This window comes from Hemitrygon akajei, chromosome 7 (genome assembly GCF_048418815.1).
Source record: "Hemitrygon akajei chromosome 7, sHemAka1.3, whole genome shotgun sequence".
Lineage (NCBI taxonomy): Eukaryota > Metazoa > Chordata > Chondrichthyes > Myliobatiformes > Dasyatidae > Hemitrygon > Hemitrygon akajei.
Genome location: NC_133130.1, coordinates 60,420,550 through 60,442,099, shown reverse-complemented (window position 1 = coordinate 60,442,099; position 21,550 = coordinate 60,420,550). Strand labels below are relative to the sequence as shown.

The following is a 21,550-nucleotide window of genomic DNA, read 5'->3' as shown; positions in this document are numbered from 1 at the left end:
CAGCCAGAAATAAATGGCACAAACGATAACTTCTGTGACAATGACCATGGAGCATGATTTCTCCTCACTGCGCTTGATCTTCTAGTTCTGAAAGGTAATTGACTGAAAATATGATATTGCCTTCTCACTCCACATATGACTTGTTGAGGAGTTCAATTATTTTCAGCTTTTTAAACAGGCTCTGCTATTTCTTTCTCTTTCTGGACCTCACAGTAATAAGACTAATTAGTGTTGCACATGAGAAAGCTGGGGCAAATAAAGAACTTAACAGCAGCAGACAGACTCAAGTAAAGTCCAACAGATGGATGAACTCGTTGCATGTACAGGCTCACAGTACTGGCATATGATACTATTACAGATTGTGGAATGGTCAAAGACTGTCAGCTTAATATTTCAGGATACAGGTGCTATAGGAATGAGAAATAGAGCTAAGAGGAGCGGAAATGCATTTTCAGTTAGGGAGGACATTCCGGGGTGGGGGAAGGAGGGAAAGAGGAAGCATCCAGTGAAACAACATGGGTAGAAATTATAAGGAGTGATTACATGGATAGGATTGTACTATAGGGTCCTCAAGAGTTAACAGGAATTAGGAAAGCAAATATGTACTGCAGCTAAGTCAGATAGCTGTTGGATAATAGAGTTGTAATACTTGTTGATTTTAATTTACAATAAAACTGATTGGGATAGTCACGGTACCAAGGATGAATCAGAATTTGTTATCTCCAGGGAAGCTCTCAAGCAATACGTAGACTGTCCTTCTAGAAAAGGAGCAACATTTGACCTCCTATTCAGTCTTGAAATGAGACTGGGCAAGTAGCTGATGTATCAGTACCCCACCCACCTACCAAGTTATATGCTTAAAAGTTACCAACTCAGCAAAGAAGGGTATTCTATCAACTCCCAAACAAACGAGTGGAATATAGCTGTATTACAAAATCCATTTAATTCTGACTTTAGAATACAGATGCTGTTGTTTTACAATAACTAAAGAGACAATTGAGATTTTCTACAGCTATCCTCAGCAAAGCCAGGAAGTGGATGCCCTAAATTAGGCAACTTGTCCTATTGCATTTGATAGCAAACTATAAATGGTTTGACATACCAATGCAACGATAAAGTTCAGACTTAAATTAATCAACAAAACTAAGTGCTTTACTCAAACAGATCTTTGATTTTTAGACACCATGGTCAACTGGGAGGTTAAAAATTTACAGCTTAGAAACAAGCCTTTTTGGCTTACCTTGCTCATGCTGACCATTATGTTCATCAACATTAATCCATCTTACTGATCTATATCTTTGCTTTCCAAGTATATGCCCAAATGCCTTTTAATTATTGGCAATTGTATTTATGGGTAGTGGGGTAAAGAAACATCTCTGCCAAAGGAGGTATAAGGTGCTCCTTCTCTCCACTAGCCTGCAGGTCACCCTTGGGCATGTTGTAGCACTTGGTTGCCCCCCACCCCCCACCGACTAGGGTCACATGAAACATGAAAGCAGTGGATGGTTGTATGAGCAACTGGTACATATCACAAATCCTAGTTATTTGAACACTGACTAACTGTGAAGAGTATTAATAATGCTGAGGTCACCTGTGACTACAGTTACTACAGAACAGTTACTACCCTTCACTCATTAGGGCCTTGAATAAAAGGGGATAACTACACTCACTGTAGAGATGTTTCCCACAACCAGCTCTATCTCATGATCTCATGTTCTTGTTATTTATTGCTATTCATTTAAATCTGTATTTGCACAGTTTGTTGTCTTCTGCACTCAGGTTGATCTTTCATTTATATTGTTACAGTTACTGTTCTACAGATTTGCTGAATATGCCCATGTAAATGGTGACATATATGTATATTGATATTAAAATTTACTTCAAACTTTATAAGGAAACTGCCCTGAAGAAGGCAATGGAAGATCAATTCTGTCAAAAAATTTGCTTACTTCATACAATATAGCACATAATAATGATGATGATGATAAATTGTATTTACCTCCATCATGCCCTCTGGCAGCTCATTCCAGATATTCATCACCTTTGATATGCAAAAATTTACTCAAGGTAGTAAAACTTGAGTTAATGAAAAATAGGAACACTTGGATAACTCAGGAAATCCCATATACAAATTCTGATAAATTATCACATTAAAATTGTAAGCTGTGTGGCCATAAAAACAAGTGATGGTTGAAGTACTGAATATCTGCATGGTTGATCATTGTCCTTGGGAAAACTGTACCATGCGACTGGATTCTTCATGGAATCTAAATAAGAATGTGCAAATTTCCACATATTTTCTAAGCACTTAGATAGAGCGCCCACCTGTTGAACTCCTTCTAAGTCAAATTTCATGCAAGTACAGCAAAAAACAGCTGATGCTAGAAATCTTAAGCAATACACACAAAATGCTCAGCAGGTCAGGCAGCATCTATGGAGGGAAATAAACAGTCAATGTTTCAGGCCAAGACCCTGCATCAGGAAAGCTGTTGGTGGAAAGACCAAATACCAAGTCAGTTTTTTCTTTGTCTGGGAGATTGTTTTTGAATATCAGTAACAAATATAGACATCCACTATCCTTAGCACTTTTACAGTTTGTAACCCAAGGCAAGCTCTCCTAGTTGTCAAATTAATCCTGCTAGGAAGATGTGCAACTTACACCAGAAAGACCCTGAGCACTGGGGCTCATGTTTCAGCTAGCAGCCAGATTGAAAGGAAGACTGCAAACTAGGACTTGCTCCAGTTAATAGTGGGTTTTGAGGACAGGTGATCACAGAGCTTGCCAGATGATGGAAGATAGTTCAAATATAATCCACTATTACACATGTCAGCAGATAAACATTGCATGAGCTTATGGGAGTCATTATGCTGGCAAAAGTTACATTTTGTTCAAATGGAATTGCATCAAGTAGACAGTATATTTGGCATCATGTATTTATCAGTTATTGAAAACCTTTATTTCACTGCTTTTGTTTGAAAAAGTAACTCATTTTTACATTCTAAAATTAAATAGTGATGACATGAAATCCAAAATAAGGGCAAAATGATTTGTACTTACATGGCATTTTGTAAAACAGTCTTTCTCCAGCACCATCATTGACCTGAAGATGTTTGCTATCAATGGACCAGTCAATATGTGTAATAAAACTAGATGACTTGCTGCATTCACCGACTTTCTTGTATCGCTGTGAAACTGCGTAGATATCAACTAGACCATCATTCGAACTTACAGCAAGGTAAGATCCATCTGGACAATATTTCATTTCATGAATTACCTCTTTTCGGTCTTTAATGTGGACCACCTCTGTCATATCTCTGCAGGCAATCCAACACAAGTCACTAGGTATTTCCATTCAAGAGCTGCAGTCACATTTTGCATCAAATATAATCTTTTTCTACCAAGTTGGTATTCATCATTCTATTAAAGTATCTTAGCTATCTTCAAGGAAAATGTTGTTACCAATTACTGTTGGATAACTAGAGTTTTGCATTTTTCCAGTTAACTGTTCAAGCATGATAAAGAAATGCATTTCAAGCAACTGCGAATTTTAAATTAGTTAGCCATGAGACAAATCTTATATTTGAACATAATTCTCATGAAATTCATGTTACATCTTCCCAGCAATGATTGTGCTTCAGCAGCTGAAGTCCATGGACATAATACTCCACTCCATTCTTCATGCCAAATTATCAATCTTGAATTAATTCAAACAGTTTTGCACCCTCTGGGATGTGAGCTATTATTTCTTGCTTAACGGTATTCCATAACTACACAAAATGCCTGCTACTGCCTTAACCTCACTATGCTCAGTTCTGGCAACAACATGGTCTTGCTACTTTTGTCATATTTAAATATTGCTATAAGCAGAACTAATTCTGATGAAAGGTCATTGATCTGACCTGCCAAATCAGAACATTAACAGCCCTTATTCAAACATTATTGAATGAGGCATCAGACAGTCCTGGTATTAAGGGGATTAAGGGGATTACAGTCCAATGGTTGAATAAAATATGCATAGTACGTCAATCTAAATGTGTATGTCACCATTGACACGGACATCATCAGCAAGTGTGTAGAGAACTGTGCAGCAAAGGAATCAGTCAAGATGTTACCAAACTGGAAACCATGGAACTGGCAGATCCACTCCCTATTGAAGTCCAGTAGCATGGTAGTATATTGGTTTGCACAATGCTTTACAGTACCAGCGACCTGAGTTCATCCTTGCCACTGTCTGTAAGGAATTTGTACATTCTCCCTGTGACTGCATGGGTTTCCTTCATTAGTGGGTGCTCCAGTTTCCTCCCACATTCCAATGTAGTACTCGTTGGTAGGTTAATTAGTCATTGTAAATTGCCCCGTGATTAAGCCAGGGTTAAATTGGTGGTTACCGGGCAGCCCGGCTCAAAGGGCCAGAAGGGCGATGCTGCACTGTATCTCGATGGATGGATGGATGGATGGATAAATGAATGAGAATTTGAGGAACCTCAGTAGAACTGTAAGAAATGTCAAGAGACAGTACCAATCAAGTACAAGATCAGCACCAGTTGTGGCAGGGCTTACATGCTATAAGTGGGCTACAGAATGAAATCAGGTAGTCATTGCCTTCCTGATGAACTTAACATATTCTATGTGCATTTTAAACAGAATGGAATTGGAATGTCACCTTCTGCCACGGCAGCCACCAATGCACTATTGTAGGTGTTAGGTCAGTCTTCCAGAGAGTGAAGACGTGGAAAGTATCTGCCACAGATGTTGTTGTTGGCTGTGTGCTTAATATCCTGTGTAGATCAGCTTGGAGACATATTTGCAGATGTTTTTAACCACTTCCTACCTCAATCTTAAGTTCCCATCTGCCTTAAGACCATATTATTGCAAGAACAATAGGCAACCTCTCTTCACAACTACTGTACAGTTGCTCTGACATTCACCATCATGAATTGATCACAGCACATATCAACCTCCACCCACAGCACTTAACTTATTACCAAAACAGGTCCACAGCAGGTATCATCTCCCTGGCCCTACATTCCTCTCTGGAGCAAATGGATAGTGAAGACAATGACGTTAGACTACTGTTTATTGACTATAGCTCCATCTTCTACAGTATTAATTCCAAGCAAACTTATCTTCAAACTCTTAGATTGGGAATCACCATATTCCTTTGTATCTTGATTCTTTACTTCCTCACCAACAGATTGCAATCAATAAAGATAGGCAGCAACACCTCCACCACAATTATTCTCAACAGTGATGCCCCACAAGGTTACACCCTCAGCCCCCTATACTACTCCCAAAGCACTCACAGTTGCAACCAAATTCTGCTCTAACTCTACCTGCAAGTTTGCAGATGACATCACCATAGTGGGTTAAATCTGAAATAATGATTCAGAGTGCAGGAAGGAGATAGAGGCAAGTGACAAGGTGTCATAACAACAATCTTTGTTAGCAAAATAAAAATGTTGGTTATTGACTTCAGGAAGTGCGGCAGTGCGCACTCTCCTTTTTACATCAACAATGCTTATCAAGATTGATAAGTCCCCAGGGCCAGGCATGATATACCCCAGGTTGCTGTGGGAACTGAGAGAAGAGATTGCTGGAGCAGTAGCTATGGATCTTTGAATCCTCTTTGGCTGCAGGGGAGGTGCTGGAGGATTGGAGAATGGCAAATGTAGTTCCCTTGTTTAAAAAAGGTAATAGGGAGAATCCTGGGAACTATAGACCAGTGAGTCTTACATTGGTGGTCTGCAAATTATTGGAAAGGATTCTTAAGGATAGGATCAACGAGCATTTGGACAAGTACAGTCTAGTCAAGGATAGTCAACATGGCTTTGTGAAGGGAAGGTCGTGCTTCATGAGCCTAATTGAATTTTTTTGAAGAGGTAACAAAAGAAACTGATGAGAGTAGGGTGGTAGATGTGGTCTACATGGACTTTAGCAAGGCATTTGACAAGGTCCCCCACGAGAGACTCATCCAGGAAGTCATGAGGCATGGGATCAGTGGAAGGAAAGTATTCTGCCTGGAGGTCGGTGACTAATGGAGTGCCGCAAGGAGTCCTGACGAAGGGTCTTGGCCCAAAACGTCGACAGCCCTTCTCCCTATAGATGCTGCCTGGCCTGCTGTGTTCCACCAGCATTTTGTGTGAGGGGTATTTAAGAGCCTCTTGGAGAGGTGGAAAAAATAGAGGGTTACGGGATAGTGTGGGTTTAGTATTTTTTTGAGGAATATATGGGTCGACATAACATCGAGGGCTGAAGGGCCTGTACTGTACTGTAGTATTCTAGTGTCTTCTAGTGTTTAATGCTGAGATCATGAGGGTCGAGAGCTTCAAGTTCAAGAAGCGAACATTACCAATAAATAGCCTGTCCTTGTCCAACCACACAGACATAATGGCAAAGAAATCTTACCATCACCTTTACTTCAAGAGGCTAAAAAAATTGACATGTCCCTTTTAACCTTCACCAATTTTTATCGATGCACCATTGAATAGCACTGTATCTGGATACATCATGGCTTGAAATGGCAACTGTTCTGCCTATGACTGCAAGAAACTGCACAGTTCTGGAACACAGCTCAGCCCATCACAGAAACCAGCCTCTCCTCCATGAAATGTCTTCACTTCTCGCTCCCACAGCAAAGCAGACAACATAATTAGAAACTCCTGCCGGCCCTTCTCTCCCAATCCCCAGTAGGTATAAGAAACAAAAGCTTGAAAGTATGAACAACCAGGCTCAAGAACAGCGTCTATCTTGCTGTTATAAGACTAATGAACAGTACTATGGCATTGTTGTTTACCTACGCTGCATTTTCACTATAACTCTAACACTTTGCTCTGTTTAGTTATGGTTTTTTCATGTACTACCTCAATGCACTATTGTAATGAAGTGAGCTGTATGGATAGTAGTTTTTACTGTACTAAACAATAATAAAACAATTTATCAATTTATAAAGGTAGATTGTTGCAGTTGCATGATGTCAACTATCCCAGTCCCATGATATCAATGTTCACGGTCCTTAGTGTACTAGTTGCTTCATCAATTACTTTTCTTCCATCTGAAGCAATGTACAGTGTTTGCTGATTTTATAACATTTAATACCATTCACAACTTCTCAGAAAATGAACCAAGTCCACACTCAAACAATGTTTGTGCATTGACAACAGATATAACACATATTAGTGCCATTAATGTGCCAGTCAATGAGAGTCAAACCACCTAACTTTGATCCATTTCTTTGGATGCAAGCAACTCCAACATCATTTATGATTAATGCCCATTAGGACCATGCAGTTGACTTCTCTGTTACTCTATCCACCATTTTGAACATTCATACCCATAGAGGCTGTAATATGTACCACGTATAAAATGCACTGCAATGACTCATCTCAATTACAATGATTATGCCTCCCAAACCCAGACCTCTGCCAAGGATGAAGATTCAGGTACACAGTAACACTATCCTACCTTGGAAATATATTGCCATTCCTTCATGGTCACTGACTTTAAACTATGGAACACACCCAATTATAGCATAAAAGTACCTTCATCAGAATGTTGCAACTGTTCAAAGGCTGTAGTTCACAACGTTTCTCCAGGGATATTAGTGATAGGTAATAAATGCTGACCATGCTAAAGATGCCCAGCACCCAAAAAAGTAAGGTGGAGGAGAGAATATTTAAAAATATCAGATGAACAAAACACTTTTACCCATAATCACAATTATAATTATTTGTATATCAAAAACCTGGCCAACAAGCTCTTTCCCTACTCAACACAAAGCATGCATTGAAGTGGTGGAATGTAGGGGATCCATGGCTTTTAGTCCAAGTGCTGTTAGTGCACATTTTGATTGAGTGACTTGTACAATAGAATGTATTTAAAATGCATTATGCATTGATTTTATTGATGTGTTTGTAAAGCATTGAACATCAGACTGAAAGTAAAACTAAATGAAAGATAAATCACATTATGGGCCCAACAGTCAAATCAGAGCTGACCAGTCTTTCTGCAGGAATTCCATCCAGTGCACATACAGCTTACTCCAGTTTGTAAAGAGTACATAGTCTTAAAAAAAATAAAGCAGCTGGACAAAAAAAAAAAGATCAATTCAAGGAAAAGAGCATTGGGCAGGGGACAGGTCCAAATTTTCAGATGAAGGCTTGGAAATGTAGATGGAAGAAACAGCCTGCTAAAGTGAATTTCAGTATGTCATGGATTCCAAGAGATCATTCAACCACATGGAATTATCCACAGAAGCTATATGTTATTATGGCTTTACACAGTGGTTCACCATATTCAACTACTACAGCAATTCCAACATGATCACCGTCACAAAACCTGCTTCAGAGCCATTGCTCCTCCCATACTCAAGCATATTTTCACAGCTTACACATAGCTTCAGCTTTTCCATAATGAAAGCAATCTTCTAAGCTGCCCTCACACTAGAACAGGGGTTCCCAACCTGGGGTCCAAGGACCCTTTGCTTAATGGTATAGGTCCATGGCATAAAAAGGGTTATGAACCCCTGCTTTAGAAATGATCACTTTTTCAAAAAGGTAAAGAAATAATTAAACACAATAATTGTCAGGGACAATGATTGAATTACAGAAATGTAACAGGACAACCATTCAGTCCATTAAATACCGATTGATACTTTGATGAGGAATCCAGTCAGTCTCATTATTCCACATAACTTGGCAAATTTACTAACTTCTGAAAATGCTTTTTGGAAGCAGAAAATGAATCTAGATTTACCAGACATTCAGATAAAGCATTCCAGACTTTGGATAATTGCTGCTTGAAGTTCTGCCTCATTTCACCCCTGAAGTCAGTTCCAGGAAATTTGCCTACATACAAGAACCATTCCTTCTTTTGATATTAGTTTCAATAGTTAGAATTTTTGGATCCATCATTTCCTACAGAATGCACCTTACTCTATGATGTTATTTACTATATGGTTCTTCATCTGTGAAATGGATTTTTCCTATAGCAGTAAACCAGAGGGCTCAGCCTCAGAATGTAAGGACATCCCTTTGGAACAGAGATGAAGAGGAATTTCTTCAGCCAGAGGCTGGCGAATCTATGGAATTCATTGCCACAGGCAGCTGTGGAGGACAAGTCATTGGGTATATTTAAAGCAGAGGTTGATAGGTTCTTGATTAGCAAGGGTGTCAAAGGTTTTGGGAAGAAAGCAGGAGAATGGGGTCGAGAGGGATAATAAATCCACCATGATAGAATGGCAGAGCAAACTCAATGGACCAAATGACCTAATCTTCTGCTATATCTTATGGTGTTGTTAACTCTTGTACTGGGGAGGCAACAAAACATGTATGATTTATATTAATAGTTAAATAAACAGTCCAACCACAGGTTGATGACAGCGTTTCTAACCTCAGTTTCCTTTCCATCATGCAAAGCTTAGGACTGCAGACCAAAATGTTTTCATTTCCATATTGTCACATAACAATTTCATAACAATTTAAGACTGGTAGACAGACAGGATTACTACATTTCTTGTCTCTGGTGCTCTTAACGTTAGACCTTACTATGCTGATCTCCATAAGACCTAGGAGCAGAATTAGGCCATCTGGCCCATCGAGTCCGCTTCACCATTCAGTTATGGCTGATGCTTTTTTTTCCCCCTCCTCAACCCCAATTTCTGGCCTTCTCCCTGTAACCATTGATGCCATGTCCAATCAAGAACCTATCAATCTCTGCCTTAAATACACCCAAAGACCTGGCCTCCACAGTTGCAAGTGGCAACAAATTCCACAAATTCACCACCCTTTGACTAAAGAAATTTCTCCACATCTCTGATTTGAAAGGGTACCCCTCTATCCTGAGGCTGTGCCCTCTTGTCCTAGACTCTCCCACCATGGGAAATATCCTTTCCACATCTACTCTGTCTAGGCCTTTCAACATTTGAAAGGTTTCAATTAGATCCCCCTCTCATCCTTCTGAATTCCAGCGAGTACAGACCCAGAACCATCAAATGTTCCTCGTATGACAACCCTTTCATTTGTTGAATCATCCTTGTGAACCTCTCCTGGACCCTCTCCAATGCCAGCATATCTTTTCTAAGATGAGGAGCCCAAAACTGTTCACAATACTCAGGGTGAGGCCTCACCAGAGCCTTATAATGCCTCAACATCACATCCTTGCTCTTGTATTCTAGACCTCTTAAAATGAATGCTAACATGGCATTTGCCTTCCTCATCACCGACTCAACCTGCAAGTTAACATTCAGAGTGTTCTGCACAAGGGCTCCCAAGTCCTTTGCATCTCAGATTTTTGGATTTTCTCCGTTCAGAAAATAGTCGGACATTTATTTCTACTACCAAAGTGCATGACCATGCATTTTCTAACATTGTATTTCATTTTCCACTTTCTTGCCCATTCTCCTAATCTGTCTAAGTCCTTCTGCATCCTACCTGTTTCCTTAATACTACCTGTCCCTCCACCAATCTTCATATCATCTGCAAACTTGGCAACAAAGCCATCTATTCCATCATCTAAATCATTTGCACATAGCATAAAAAGAAGTGGTCCCAACACCAACCACTGCGGAACACCACTAGTCACTGGCAGCCAACCAGAAAAGAATCCTTTTATTCCCATTCACTGCCTCCTACCAATTAACCAATGTTCTAACCATGTTAGTAACTTTCCTGTAATACCATGAGCTCTTAACTTGGTAAGCAGCTACATGTGTGGCAGCTTGTCAAAGGCCTTCTTAAAGTCCAACTATACAACATCCATTACATCTCCTTTATCTATCCTACTTGTGATCTCCTCAAAGAATTCCAACAGGTTCGTTGGACAGGATTTTCCCTGAAGGAAACCATGCTGACTTTGTACTATCTTGTCCTGTGTCACCAAGTACTCCATCACCTCACCTTTAACAACTGACTCTAACATCTTTTCAACCACTGGGGTCAGGCTAACTGGTCTATAATTTTCTTTCTGTTGTCTTCCTCCTTTCTTAAACAGTGGAGTAACATATGCAAATTTCCAGTCCTCTGGCACTATGCCAGAGTCCAATGATTTTTTGAAAGATTATTTCTAATGCCACCATAATCTCTAATGCTACCTCTTTCAGAACCCTAGGATGCAGTTCACCTGGTCCAGGTGACTTATGTACCTTTAGGTCTTTTAGCTTTTTGAGCATCTTCTCTCTGCCAACAGTAACTGTACCCACTTCTCTTTCTTCACCCACTATAACATCAGGCATACTACTAGTGTCTTCCATGGTGAAGACTTATGCAAAATACTCATTTAGTTCATCAGCATCTCCTTGTCCCCTGTTATAATTTCTCCTGCTTCATAGCGATCCTATGTCCACTCTCATTTTTCTTTTAATTTTAACATATTTGAAAAAACTTTCACGATCCATTTTGATATTATTTGCTAGCTTGCTTTCATATTTCATCTTTTCCCTTCTAATGAATTTTTAGTTGCTCTGTAGGTTTTTAAAAGCTTCCCAGTCCTCTATCTTCCCACTAATTCTTGCTTTGTTGTATGTGTATTTGTGGCAATGAGGCAACAACCTTCTGAAAATGTATACAATCCAGAAAAGTTTCATTTTCTCTTGTTGCTATAGTGACAATTACTAATCAGGATCAGTAATGCAGATCTTGAGCACAAACAGCCAGATGAACTTCTTAACCACATGCTCTCCCCAAGACAGATCCTGAAGTCTCCACATGTAATCCAGAATTGTCCACTGTTGTAAAGTTAACATATTTATCAAGTCCTTGGTTGACAGTTACTGCAGTTGGTATCTAGAACGCACTACCAGAGGAAACTGGTAGAATCAAATAAGATTATTACATTTCAAAGGCTTTCTGACAGACAGCTCCAAAAAGACTGTAACATATAGTCCTAATGTGGGCAACTAGGATTAGTGTAGATGGGCAAAAAAGTTAGTTTAGACATGGTGTATAGAAGGGTCAGTTTCTGCTGTATGACTGACTCCAATTAAATACCCTCACTTTGTTTACCCATACTCGTTTTTTTTTGTTTTTTTTTATTAGTTTTTTAATGCATTTTCTACATTGCTACAGAAAAAAAAAACCCAAATCAAAATGAAGAAAATTAATACAGTGCAAAAATAAACATACAATAATAATATAATACAAAAAAGATCATTGAGAAAGCACCCAAATTGAAGACATATAAAATTGGTATCCTCCCCAAGCCCCACAACAAAAAAAAAAACTCCAGACCAACCACAACACAATATAGAGAATATAAATCAGGACATTCAAACCCCCAAAACTGTAAATACACTTAAAAACAGAAGATAATAATGCCTACTACCAAAAAAAAAGAGCTGAAAGGGACCGAAAAAAAAAACCTTAATTAAGAGGAAGGTTATGAAAGTACTCAATAAAAGGTCCCCAGACCTTATGGAACTTTATATCCAAATTAAGAACTGAATAATGAATTTTTTCAAGGTCTAAGCTGGACATAATATCATTAAGCCATTGAGCATGCGTGGGCGGGGCAACATCCCTCCATCTAAGGAGGGTTAAACGTCTAGCCAGAAGAGAAGCAAAAGATAATATTCGACACTTAGTCAAACTCAAACGTAAATCTGTCTCACCCAAAAGACCAAACAAAGCAATTAAAGGGTTAGGTTCTAAGTGGTGATTCAGAATATAAGATAAAGTTATGAAGACATCTTTCCAAAATTTCTCCAAGCTAGGACAGAACCAGTACATATGAATGAGAGGTCTCGCCCCTTTTGCATTTATTACAAAGAGGACTAATATTAGGGTAAAATCGTGATAATTTAGATTTAGACATATGGGCTCTATGAACAATCTAAAACTGTAAAAGGCAATGGCGAGCACAAAGAGAGGTTGAATTAACCGATTTGAGAATCAAGTCCCAAGTCTCATCAGATAAAGAAATATTTAAATCATGCTCCCAAGCCATTCTAATTTTATCCACAGGGGCATGCCGTAAGAATGCTAATTTATCATGAATAAATGATATTAAACCTTTAGCCAGTGGATTAATAGAAAGAAATAAATCCATAACATTTTTCTCAGGCACTTCAGGGAAGTTAGGAATTAAAGAATTAATAAAGTGTCTAATTTGGAGATAACTAAAAAAATGAGCATTAGGCAGATTGAACTTAACAGAGAGCTGTTGAAAAGATGCGAAGTGATTATCAATAAAAAGATCTTCAAAATGTCTCATGCCCTTCCTATACCAATCATGGAATGTTGAATCATACATAGTAGGTTAAAAAAAAGGTGATTATGTAAGATAGGGCTGGAAAAGGAAAAACCATAGAAACCATAAAATTTCCTAAACTGAGCCCATATTCGCAAAGTGTGTCTAACAAGAGGATTAACAATTAATCTGGACAAACTACTAGGGAGTTCAGAGCCAAGAAGTGCAGAAATAGAATAATCTTTAGTGGAACTCAACTCCATTGCCACCCAATTAGGGCACTCGGGTTGGCCATGGAAAAAAGACCAAAAGGTAGCACAGCGTATATTGGCTGCCCAATAATATAAACTAAAGTTAAGTAAGGCCATGCCACCCTCTTTTTTTAGATTTTTGGAGATAAACTTTATTAATTCTAGAACGCTTATTCCTCCACAAATATGACAAAATAATAGAGTCTAAGGAATCAAAAAAAGATTTAGGAATAAAAATTGGGATTGATTGAAATAAATATAAAAATTTAGGGAGAACATACATTTTAACAACATTAATATGACCTACCAAAGACATAGATAGAGGTGACCATTGTGACAGACTCTGTTTTGTAGTATATAAAAGATTGGCAAAATTTTCACGAAAAAGATCTTTAAACTTCCTTGTGACTGTAATCCCAAGATAAGTAAATTGATTATGAACTACTTTAAAAGGGAGGTCACGAAATGTTAATTCTTGTGCTTCTTTATTAATTGGGAAAAGTTCACTCTTATGTAAATTAAGTTTATAGCCAGAAAACTGGCTAAACTGATAAAGTGAGAACATTGGAAGTAAGGATGTCGACGGATTTGAAAGAAAAAGTAATAAGTCATCAAGAGACTTTATGAGAAACATAAAGAGAAACTTTATGCTCAACACCTCCCCTCCAAATCCTGGTCAATTCAGGACAGCTTCGAAATGCTATCGCCAAAGGTTCTATAGCCAAATCAAAGAGAAAGGGACTTAAAGGACATCCCTGACGGGTGCCACATTTGTGGTTAAATAACTGGGATTTCTGAAAATTAGTCAAAACAGAGGCAGTAGGACACAGATACAGCAATTTGATCCAAGAGATAAAACTTTGACCGAAGTCAAATTTTTCTAAAACTGCAAAAAGGTAGTTCCACTCTATACGATCAAATGCTTTCTCCGCATCGAAGGAAATAACACATTCAGGAATCCCAGTTGAAGGTGAATATAAAATGTTAAATAAATGCCGAATATTAAAAAAAGGAAGACGGTTTTTAATAAAACCAGTTTGATCATCAGAAATAATAGAGAGAATAACAGTTTCTAATCTATAAGCCAAAACTTTGGCCAAGATTTTAACATCAACATTAAGCAAAGAAATCGGCCTATATGAGGAACACTCTGTTGGGTCTTTACCCTTTTTTAATAAAAGAATAATAGATGCCTCATTAAAAGAGGGTGGCAATTTACCTTAATTAAACGAATCAGATAGTACTGAGAGTAACTGAGGAGAAAGAAGTGAAGAGAATGATTTATAAAATTCTACAGGGAACCCATCAGGTCCAGGAGATTTCCCTGAGGACAGTGCAGAAATTGCAAAAGATATTTCTTCTGATGATATAGGCGCATTGAGTTTGGCTTTAAAATCAGATGAAAGCGAAGGAATATTCAGATTATTTAAAAAATGATCAACAGAAATATTCTCATTCAGAGATTCAGAGGAATAAAGTCGAGAGTAAAAATTTTTAAATACGTCATTGATTTCTAAATGATCCGATGTAAAGTCTCCATTCTCCTTCCGGATCTTTGTAATATGTTGTTTAGCTTTGGAACGCCTCAGCTGGTTGACTAGAAATTTACCAGATTTGTCACCATGAATATAAAAGCGACTCTTACTTTCAAGAAGTTGGCATTCAACAGGTTGAGTAGACAAAAGATTAAATTTAGTTTGAAGTTCTACACGCTTCTTGTATAATTCAGGATTCTTAGTTTGAGCATACAGTTGATCTAATTCTTTAATCTGATTAATGAGGTCTAATCGATCTGTACAGGACTTTCTATTAAGATTTGCTGTATAGGAGATTAGTTGACCCCTCAAATATGCTTTCATGGCATTCCAAACAATCTGGGATGACATTTCAGATGATGTATTGGTGTTAAAATAAAAGGTTATCTGATCCTTAATAAATTTTAGAAAATCATCATCCGATAATAAAGTCGAATCAAGACGCCAGTGTTTATTCCTCTGAGGGAGACCAGGAAAATTTAAAGACAAAGTAATTGGGGCATGGTCAGAAATCAGTATACTCTGATAATCACAAGAATAGACAAATGGAATAAGTTGATTATCAAGTAAAAAGTAGTCAATTCTAGTGAAGGTATGGTGAACATGTGAAAAAAAAGAATAATCTCTCTCAGTAGGATGAAGGAAATGCCATATATCTGAGATACCATAATTAGAAAGAAAAGAGTGAATAGCTAAGGCAGATTTAGTAGGTAATCTAGTAACAGAGGACGATCGATCCAAATTAGGATCTAACCAACAATTAAAATCACCACCCAGTATAAGAGAGTATGAGTTTAAATCTGGTAGTGAGGAGAAAAAACGTTCAAAAAAATTAACATCATCAAAATTGGGAGCATACAGGTTTGCTAGTACAACTTTAGTATTATATAATTTACCAGAAACAATAATAAAATGGCCATTTGTATCAGATTTCTTATTATGGAGTTCAAGAGGAATATTTGAATTAATAAGGATGGAGACCCCCCTAGCTTTGGCGGCAAAGGATGAATGAAAATGTTGACCCGCCCACTTTGACAAAAGCCGAGAATTATCAAAACTACGAATATGAGTTTCTTGAAGGAAAGCAATGTCAGCTTTGAGTTGTTTAATATGCGAGAAGACCTTCCTTCTTTTAACAGGATGATTCAATCCCTTTACATTCCAGCTCACAAATTTAAGTGTATTAACCATTATCAATTGTTAGTGCATAGAAGATAGCAGGCATATAAAAAAATCAAGCAGTACAGTAACAGTCTGGGAGCAAAAATGTAAACATAGATCAGCAGAATCAAAACAGAGACATGTCCTGAATAACAAAGGAAAACAAAAGAAACAGTGAGTAGTGTTGGAACTGGAGAACCCCCCCATCCTCGCAACCCATAACTAGACGGCTACCTAAAAAAGCAGCTAGCTCTACAAAAAAACTTAACCCAAAAATGACTTCCAGTTCCGTATCGTTAACAAAAGTTCCATATAAATAATATAGCAAATAATAACTAATTTATGCACTAGAAAACAGAATTACAAATAGGAACAACTTCAACAGAAGTATAAAACTTAACACAAAAAAATCAGAAAAGAAAACTAAAACTAACCTACCCGCGAAAAATTATAAAAGATTAAAAGAAAAAAAAAGGGAGGGGGAACCCGTTTTTTTAAAAAACCTTAAATTTATCAATTAAAGATGTTTAAATCATTGCTTGAATTTAAGGATTTTCTTTCATTGTCATATTAATGCATTCTTAATATACAGCTGTAATATAGATAAACTTATCATAAATAATTGTGCTATTTACATTTCTGGAATTGGGACTGTTAATGCTGTGTATAGAAAGAGTTTCCATCAGGAATGTAGCTCTAAATCTATAAATTAAATGTAGAATAAAATATTCATCTCTCTACTTGCACTGTGAAAACAGATGCATGGTGAGCACACACAACTCTTGGTATAATTTAGAAGCAACATTTTGATTCATGCTTTCCATAAATATACCTGAAGCACTGTGTACTTTAGTGAACAAATGCTTCAAAAGTCCAATTCCAAAAATGCATGCATGCAGTCTGAAAGCATGTCAATGGATGATTTAGTGTATCCTTGAATTTTCAAGCTTGCCATAATAGGACATTGGGATCTACTGTATACCTTCTGAAGTGGACTATTTTGAGCAACTTAAGGGACACATATTCAGGTGTTTGATATACATAAGTTACTCCACTACTTAAAGCAATAAAGAATATTTTTACCTGACTCGAAGTACAGTAAAGGAACCATCCTTCATTCCTAAAGCAAGTTGTGATCCATCACTACTGAAAGCAACAGAGCGCACTGCCTCTTCCATGTTACAACGTGCAATAAGAGCATGATCTACAAGACTCCACAAACTGTAGGGGGAAAAAAAACACCGATCACACTGTCAAAATGTTTATGATTGCCATAGAATGATGCAGAAAAAAAGCATATTCTTCAGCTCACTGACTCCACACTATTCATCATGCACCCATTTACACTAATCCTACATTGATCTCATTCTTTAATTTTTTTCAGATTCTTAACAACTCCTCCCAGATTTTACTACTCACTGGCATACTTGGGGCAATTTATAGCCATCAATTAACATGCAAATTCTATACAGAAAACACCCAAGATCAGGATTGAAACCAAGTCCATGAACGTTGCAAGGCAGTGGCATTTTTGGAATATGAAAAATTATGATTCACGTGCTTTGAAACTGAAATTTAGCTTTTTGTTCCCCAAATATAACTTTTACCCCAATAATCAGAAGGCAATGCTCAGATAACTTTTGTTAAATTAGGAGCTTAAGAGGATGATGGCACCTAACGGTGGCTCCTTTACTTTTATTTTCAGAAACAGCTCCATTTCTATCTTTTATATCTCTATTTTTCCCTTTCAGGGTTCTTTTGAAGACCCTGACCTGGAGTTACATGCTGACTTCAGTTCTTTGTGGGAATGAGACCCATTCTCAGGTTCTTACTACTGGCCGCTATTCGATATACCAAGGACGTGGCCTAGAGCACCTTCAAGTTTCTGGGATTTCGTGTCTCTGAAGGTGGGCAGATTCAAGGTCGGTGCCTCTGCAGGAATCTGGTGTATCATGTGAGTACACGGAAGATCAAAAGCAGCAAGCTGGCTGCTGGCTGTGTGCCCAGAGACCAGAGTTCTTTGGGCACAGAAAAAGCAATACAACAGACTTTTAACATCGTAAATCAGCAAGTTTTTCCTCTTGCTGTGAAACGGGGACACCTCTTTTTCCCTTATTAGGGAGGGAGAGAGCCTATGGTATGTTGAATTACTAGATGAACGCGTAGTCTTTGGGGTACTGCAAGTCTGTGTCTCTACTGATGCTTTGATGCACACTTGAGTGCTCGGGGGGGGGGGATGTGCGCCGATGCTCTTATTTGCTGGTGGGGGTGGAATTGTCGCTTTGCTGCCGCTGCTTTTGCATGGGTTGGGGGAGCTGGGGAGGGGTTTGGGGTTCCAACATTTAACTGTCATTCGTTCTTTGGGGCACTCCTCTGTTTTCATGGATGGTTGCGAAGAAAAGAATTTCAAGATGTATATGGTATACATTTCTCTGTACCTTTGAAACCTTGAAATATACCAAGAAATGTTGGCGGAAAGGAGCATAAGTTGATGCTATATGCTGACGATATTTTATTACTGATTAGTGACCCTCCTAATTCCTTACCCCCACTAATGAAAACAATTCAATTATATTCTGGAGTGTCTGGTTATAAAATCAACTGCAGTAAATCTGAGGCTATGCCAATGTCAAAATTGTGTTATTCAAATTCAGTATCTCAGTTTAATTTCAGATGGGTGCCAGTTGAAATGAAGTATCTAGGGGTCAAACTCAGTCAGAATTTGGATGAAATAATTACTTTAAATTATGATCCATTATTGAATAGGATAAGAAATAATGTGGATAAGTAGGGGGCACTGAGACTGTCATTCTGGGGTAAAGTCAATGTAGTTAAAATGGTCGTAGCACCTCAGTTTAACTATCTTTCTATGATGCTTCCTTTAAATATTTCAGATTTGATCTACAAGCAATACAACAAAATTATTAGCGACTTTCTATGGGATAAGAAGAAGCTCAGAATTAAAATGAGCAGGATGTGTATGTCCAGGGACATGGGTGGGCTCAGTCTACCAGACGTCAGGGCATATAAATTATCCATTGAAATGACCAAGTTAGCTAAACATTGGGACAGGGCTGATGTTGATTTAGATTGGGTAGTTATAGAACGGAGCCTGGCTGCACCACATTCTCCCCTTAACATTCTCTCACAACATGTGGAAAAAAAGACTAATCTAAATCCTCTACTATTTCACTCAAGGAGTGTGTGGAGTACAATTCATAAAACTTGTAAAATGTCACATTTAAATCAGTTATACTCCTCGCTCTGGAATAATCCTGAGATATGCATTCGGAAAAGAATGGTGTACTGGAAAGAATGGAAGATTAAAGGTGTAAATACAGTAGGTGATCTCTATGAGAATGGGATTTTTATGTTGTGTGTGGATTTGCAGAGGAAATAACTTTGTAGGTAAAGTGAATTTCTGGAAGTATTTACAAATAAGACATTGCGTTAGTAGCATATTCAAGAATGGTGGCCCACGAAGTAACCCTTTAACTGAATACTTTACACTACCACAGGAAGTTCATAAAGCATCAGTGTTTTATAAAATGTTCAAGCACTCTGTGGGTGAACCATGTAACAATCTCAAAGCAGTATGGCAGAAGGGTCTTGGAAGCAATATTGAAGATAATGAGCGGTCAAATATTTTATCAAACATGGGTAGATATATTAGGGAAGCAAGAGGGAAATTTATTCAGTATAAGATAGTACACAGATATTATTGGACTCCAACTAGACTCTAGAAAATGGGGATTGTTGATAATCATTTATGCTGGAAATGTAAAAATGAGGTGGGCACATATTTTCACATGATTTGGGAGTGTTCCACAGTTCATCCATTTTGGTGTAAAGTTCTTGATTTGTTGGAGAATTGGTCGGGTCCTACACTGCCCTTGTGCCCACGGCTATGTCTCCTGGGTGATAGGACAATGATACCTAATGTAAACAATGACAAATTTACTATTTTAAAGGTGGGTCTCATCACAGCTGCAAGAATTATATTGCAATACTGGAAAATACTCAGATGTCCCACTGTGAGGGAATGGACTGAGGAAATGGTTAAGATTTCATCATATGAACACATGTTGGGAAGAATTAACAGTGAGGGAAAAGTGCAAGACGCGTGGGATCAATTTTGGTTGTATGTTAATTTAAACTTAAATTAGAAGTTTTTTTCTGTTTCTTAGTTTTATGTTTTCCTGTCATGTGATGGCTGTATAAATATGCTGTACTGTATCTGCTCTATGATATGCTGTGTTGCTTTGTAAAATAAGAATAAATAATAATTAAAATTTGAATTACAGAAAAAAAACAAGAAATGCTGCAAATCATTTATCACATGCAGGGAAGGCCCATAAATTGGTTACAGCCCACCTTTATATTAAAAAAACACTTTTTTCATTCTGTTCTTTGTGACATAATGGCAAGACCAGCATGTATTGCCTGTTTCCAACTGCATTAAAGAAGGTGGCAGTGTGACATTATTTTACAAATAGTGAGATTCTAGTGAAGTACTCCAAAGATACAGTTAGGTTGCGAGTTCCAAAATTTAAACACAGTAATAACGAAGTAAAGGCAAAACAATTCCTAAGTCAGAATAGCACATGACTTGTAAGGAAACCTGCAGTAACTTAGAGGAAGGTAGCTGTCAAGACCAGTAAGAACAATCACAAGCAAGGTTATAGTCACTATGGGATGGACAGGCTGTGTGTACTTTAATACTAGAAGCATGAAGGTTAAGGGTGATAAACTTAGTGCATTGATCAGAAAACGGAACTGAGGATGTCGCCAAAAGAGACTGGGTTGATTGGGGAGGGGAAGGAGTTAAGCAATTAATCAGGGACACCATTACAGCAGCACTCAGAGAAGGCATACCTGAAGGCTCACCCACAGAGTCTCTATGAGTAAAACTCAAAGACAAGATAGGAGCAATCACTCTGATGGGTTAATATTCAATACTCAAGCTCAAAAAATTGATACTCGAACTCATTCCAACAGCCACTGTGATACTAATGAACAGCTATGCAGACCAATTAGGGATTGGTGTCAAAATATAGTAGTGTAGTGTGTGTAATTTTCTCCCTATAGACATGGCTAAATTCTGCTCTAACTCTATCCACAACATTTCAGATGACAACTCCATAGTGGGCTTAATCTCCAATGTGTCAGATTGCAGAAAGAACAGCCTAGTGGCTGGTTGGAGGATAAAGAAATTTAGCATATTCTCTTGATCCCCACCAATTTTTAAAGATGTGCCATAGAAAGTATCCTATCCAGATGCTTCACAATTTGACATAGCCACTGTTCTCCCCATGACTTCAAGAAACTGCAGAGCTGTGAGCAGAGCTCAGATCACAAAAACCAGACTCCCCTCCATGACACTTCTTACTGCCTCAGTAATCAAAGGCCCCACCTATGCTGGA

At 38.0% G+C, this 21,550-nt stretch overlaps 2 protein-coding genes across 3 annotated transcripts in view; one reads left to right on the top strand and one right to left on the bottom strand.

The window, feature by feature from the left end:
* LOC140730495 (clathrin heavy chain linker domain-containing protein 1-like) overlaps positions 1–17,904 on the top strand; it is a 408,057-nt gene extending 390,153 nt beyond the window's left edge. Inside the window, exon 12 of the mRNA XM_073051013.1 lies at positions 17,879–17,904. The gene's annotated coding sequence lies outside the window, so the exon portion shown is untranslated. The remainder of the gene's footprint in view (positions 1–17,878) is intronic.
* Positions 1–21,550, bottom strand: part of LOC140730489 (echinoderm microtubule-associated protein-like 6) — a 343,576-nt gene that overhangs the window by 209,653 nt on the left and 112,373 nt on the right. For both annotated transcript variants that reach the window (XM_073050994.1, XM_073050996.1), the window contains exons 8-9: positions 17,211–17,348; positions 3,059–3,315 (exon numbers count right to left, since the gene is read on the bottom strand). In XM_073050994.1, the coding sequence (XP_072907095.1) occupies positions 3,059–3,315; positions 17,211–17,348 (395 nt within the window). The remainder of the gene's footprint in view (positions 1–3,058; positions 3,316–17,210; positions 17,349–21,550) is intronic.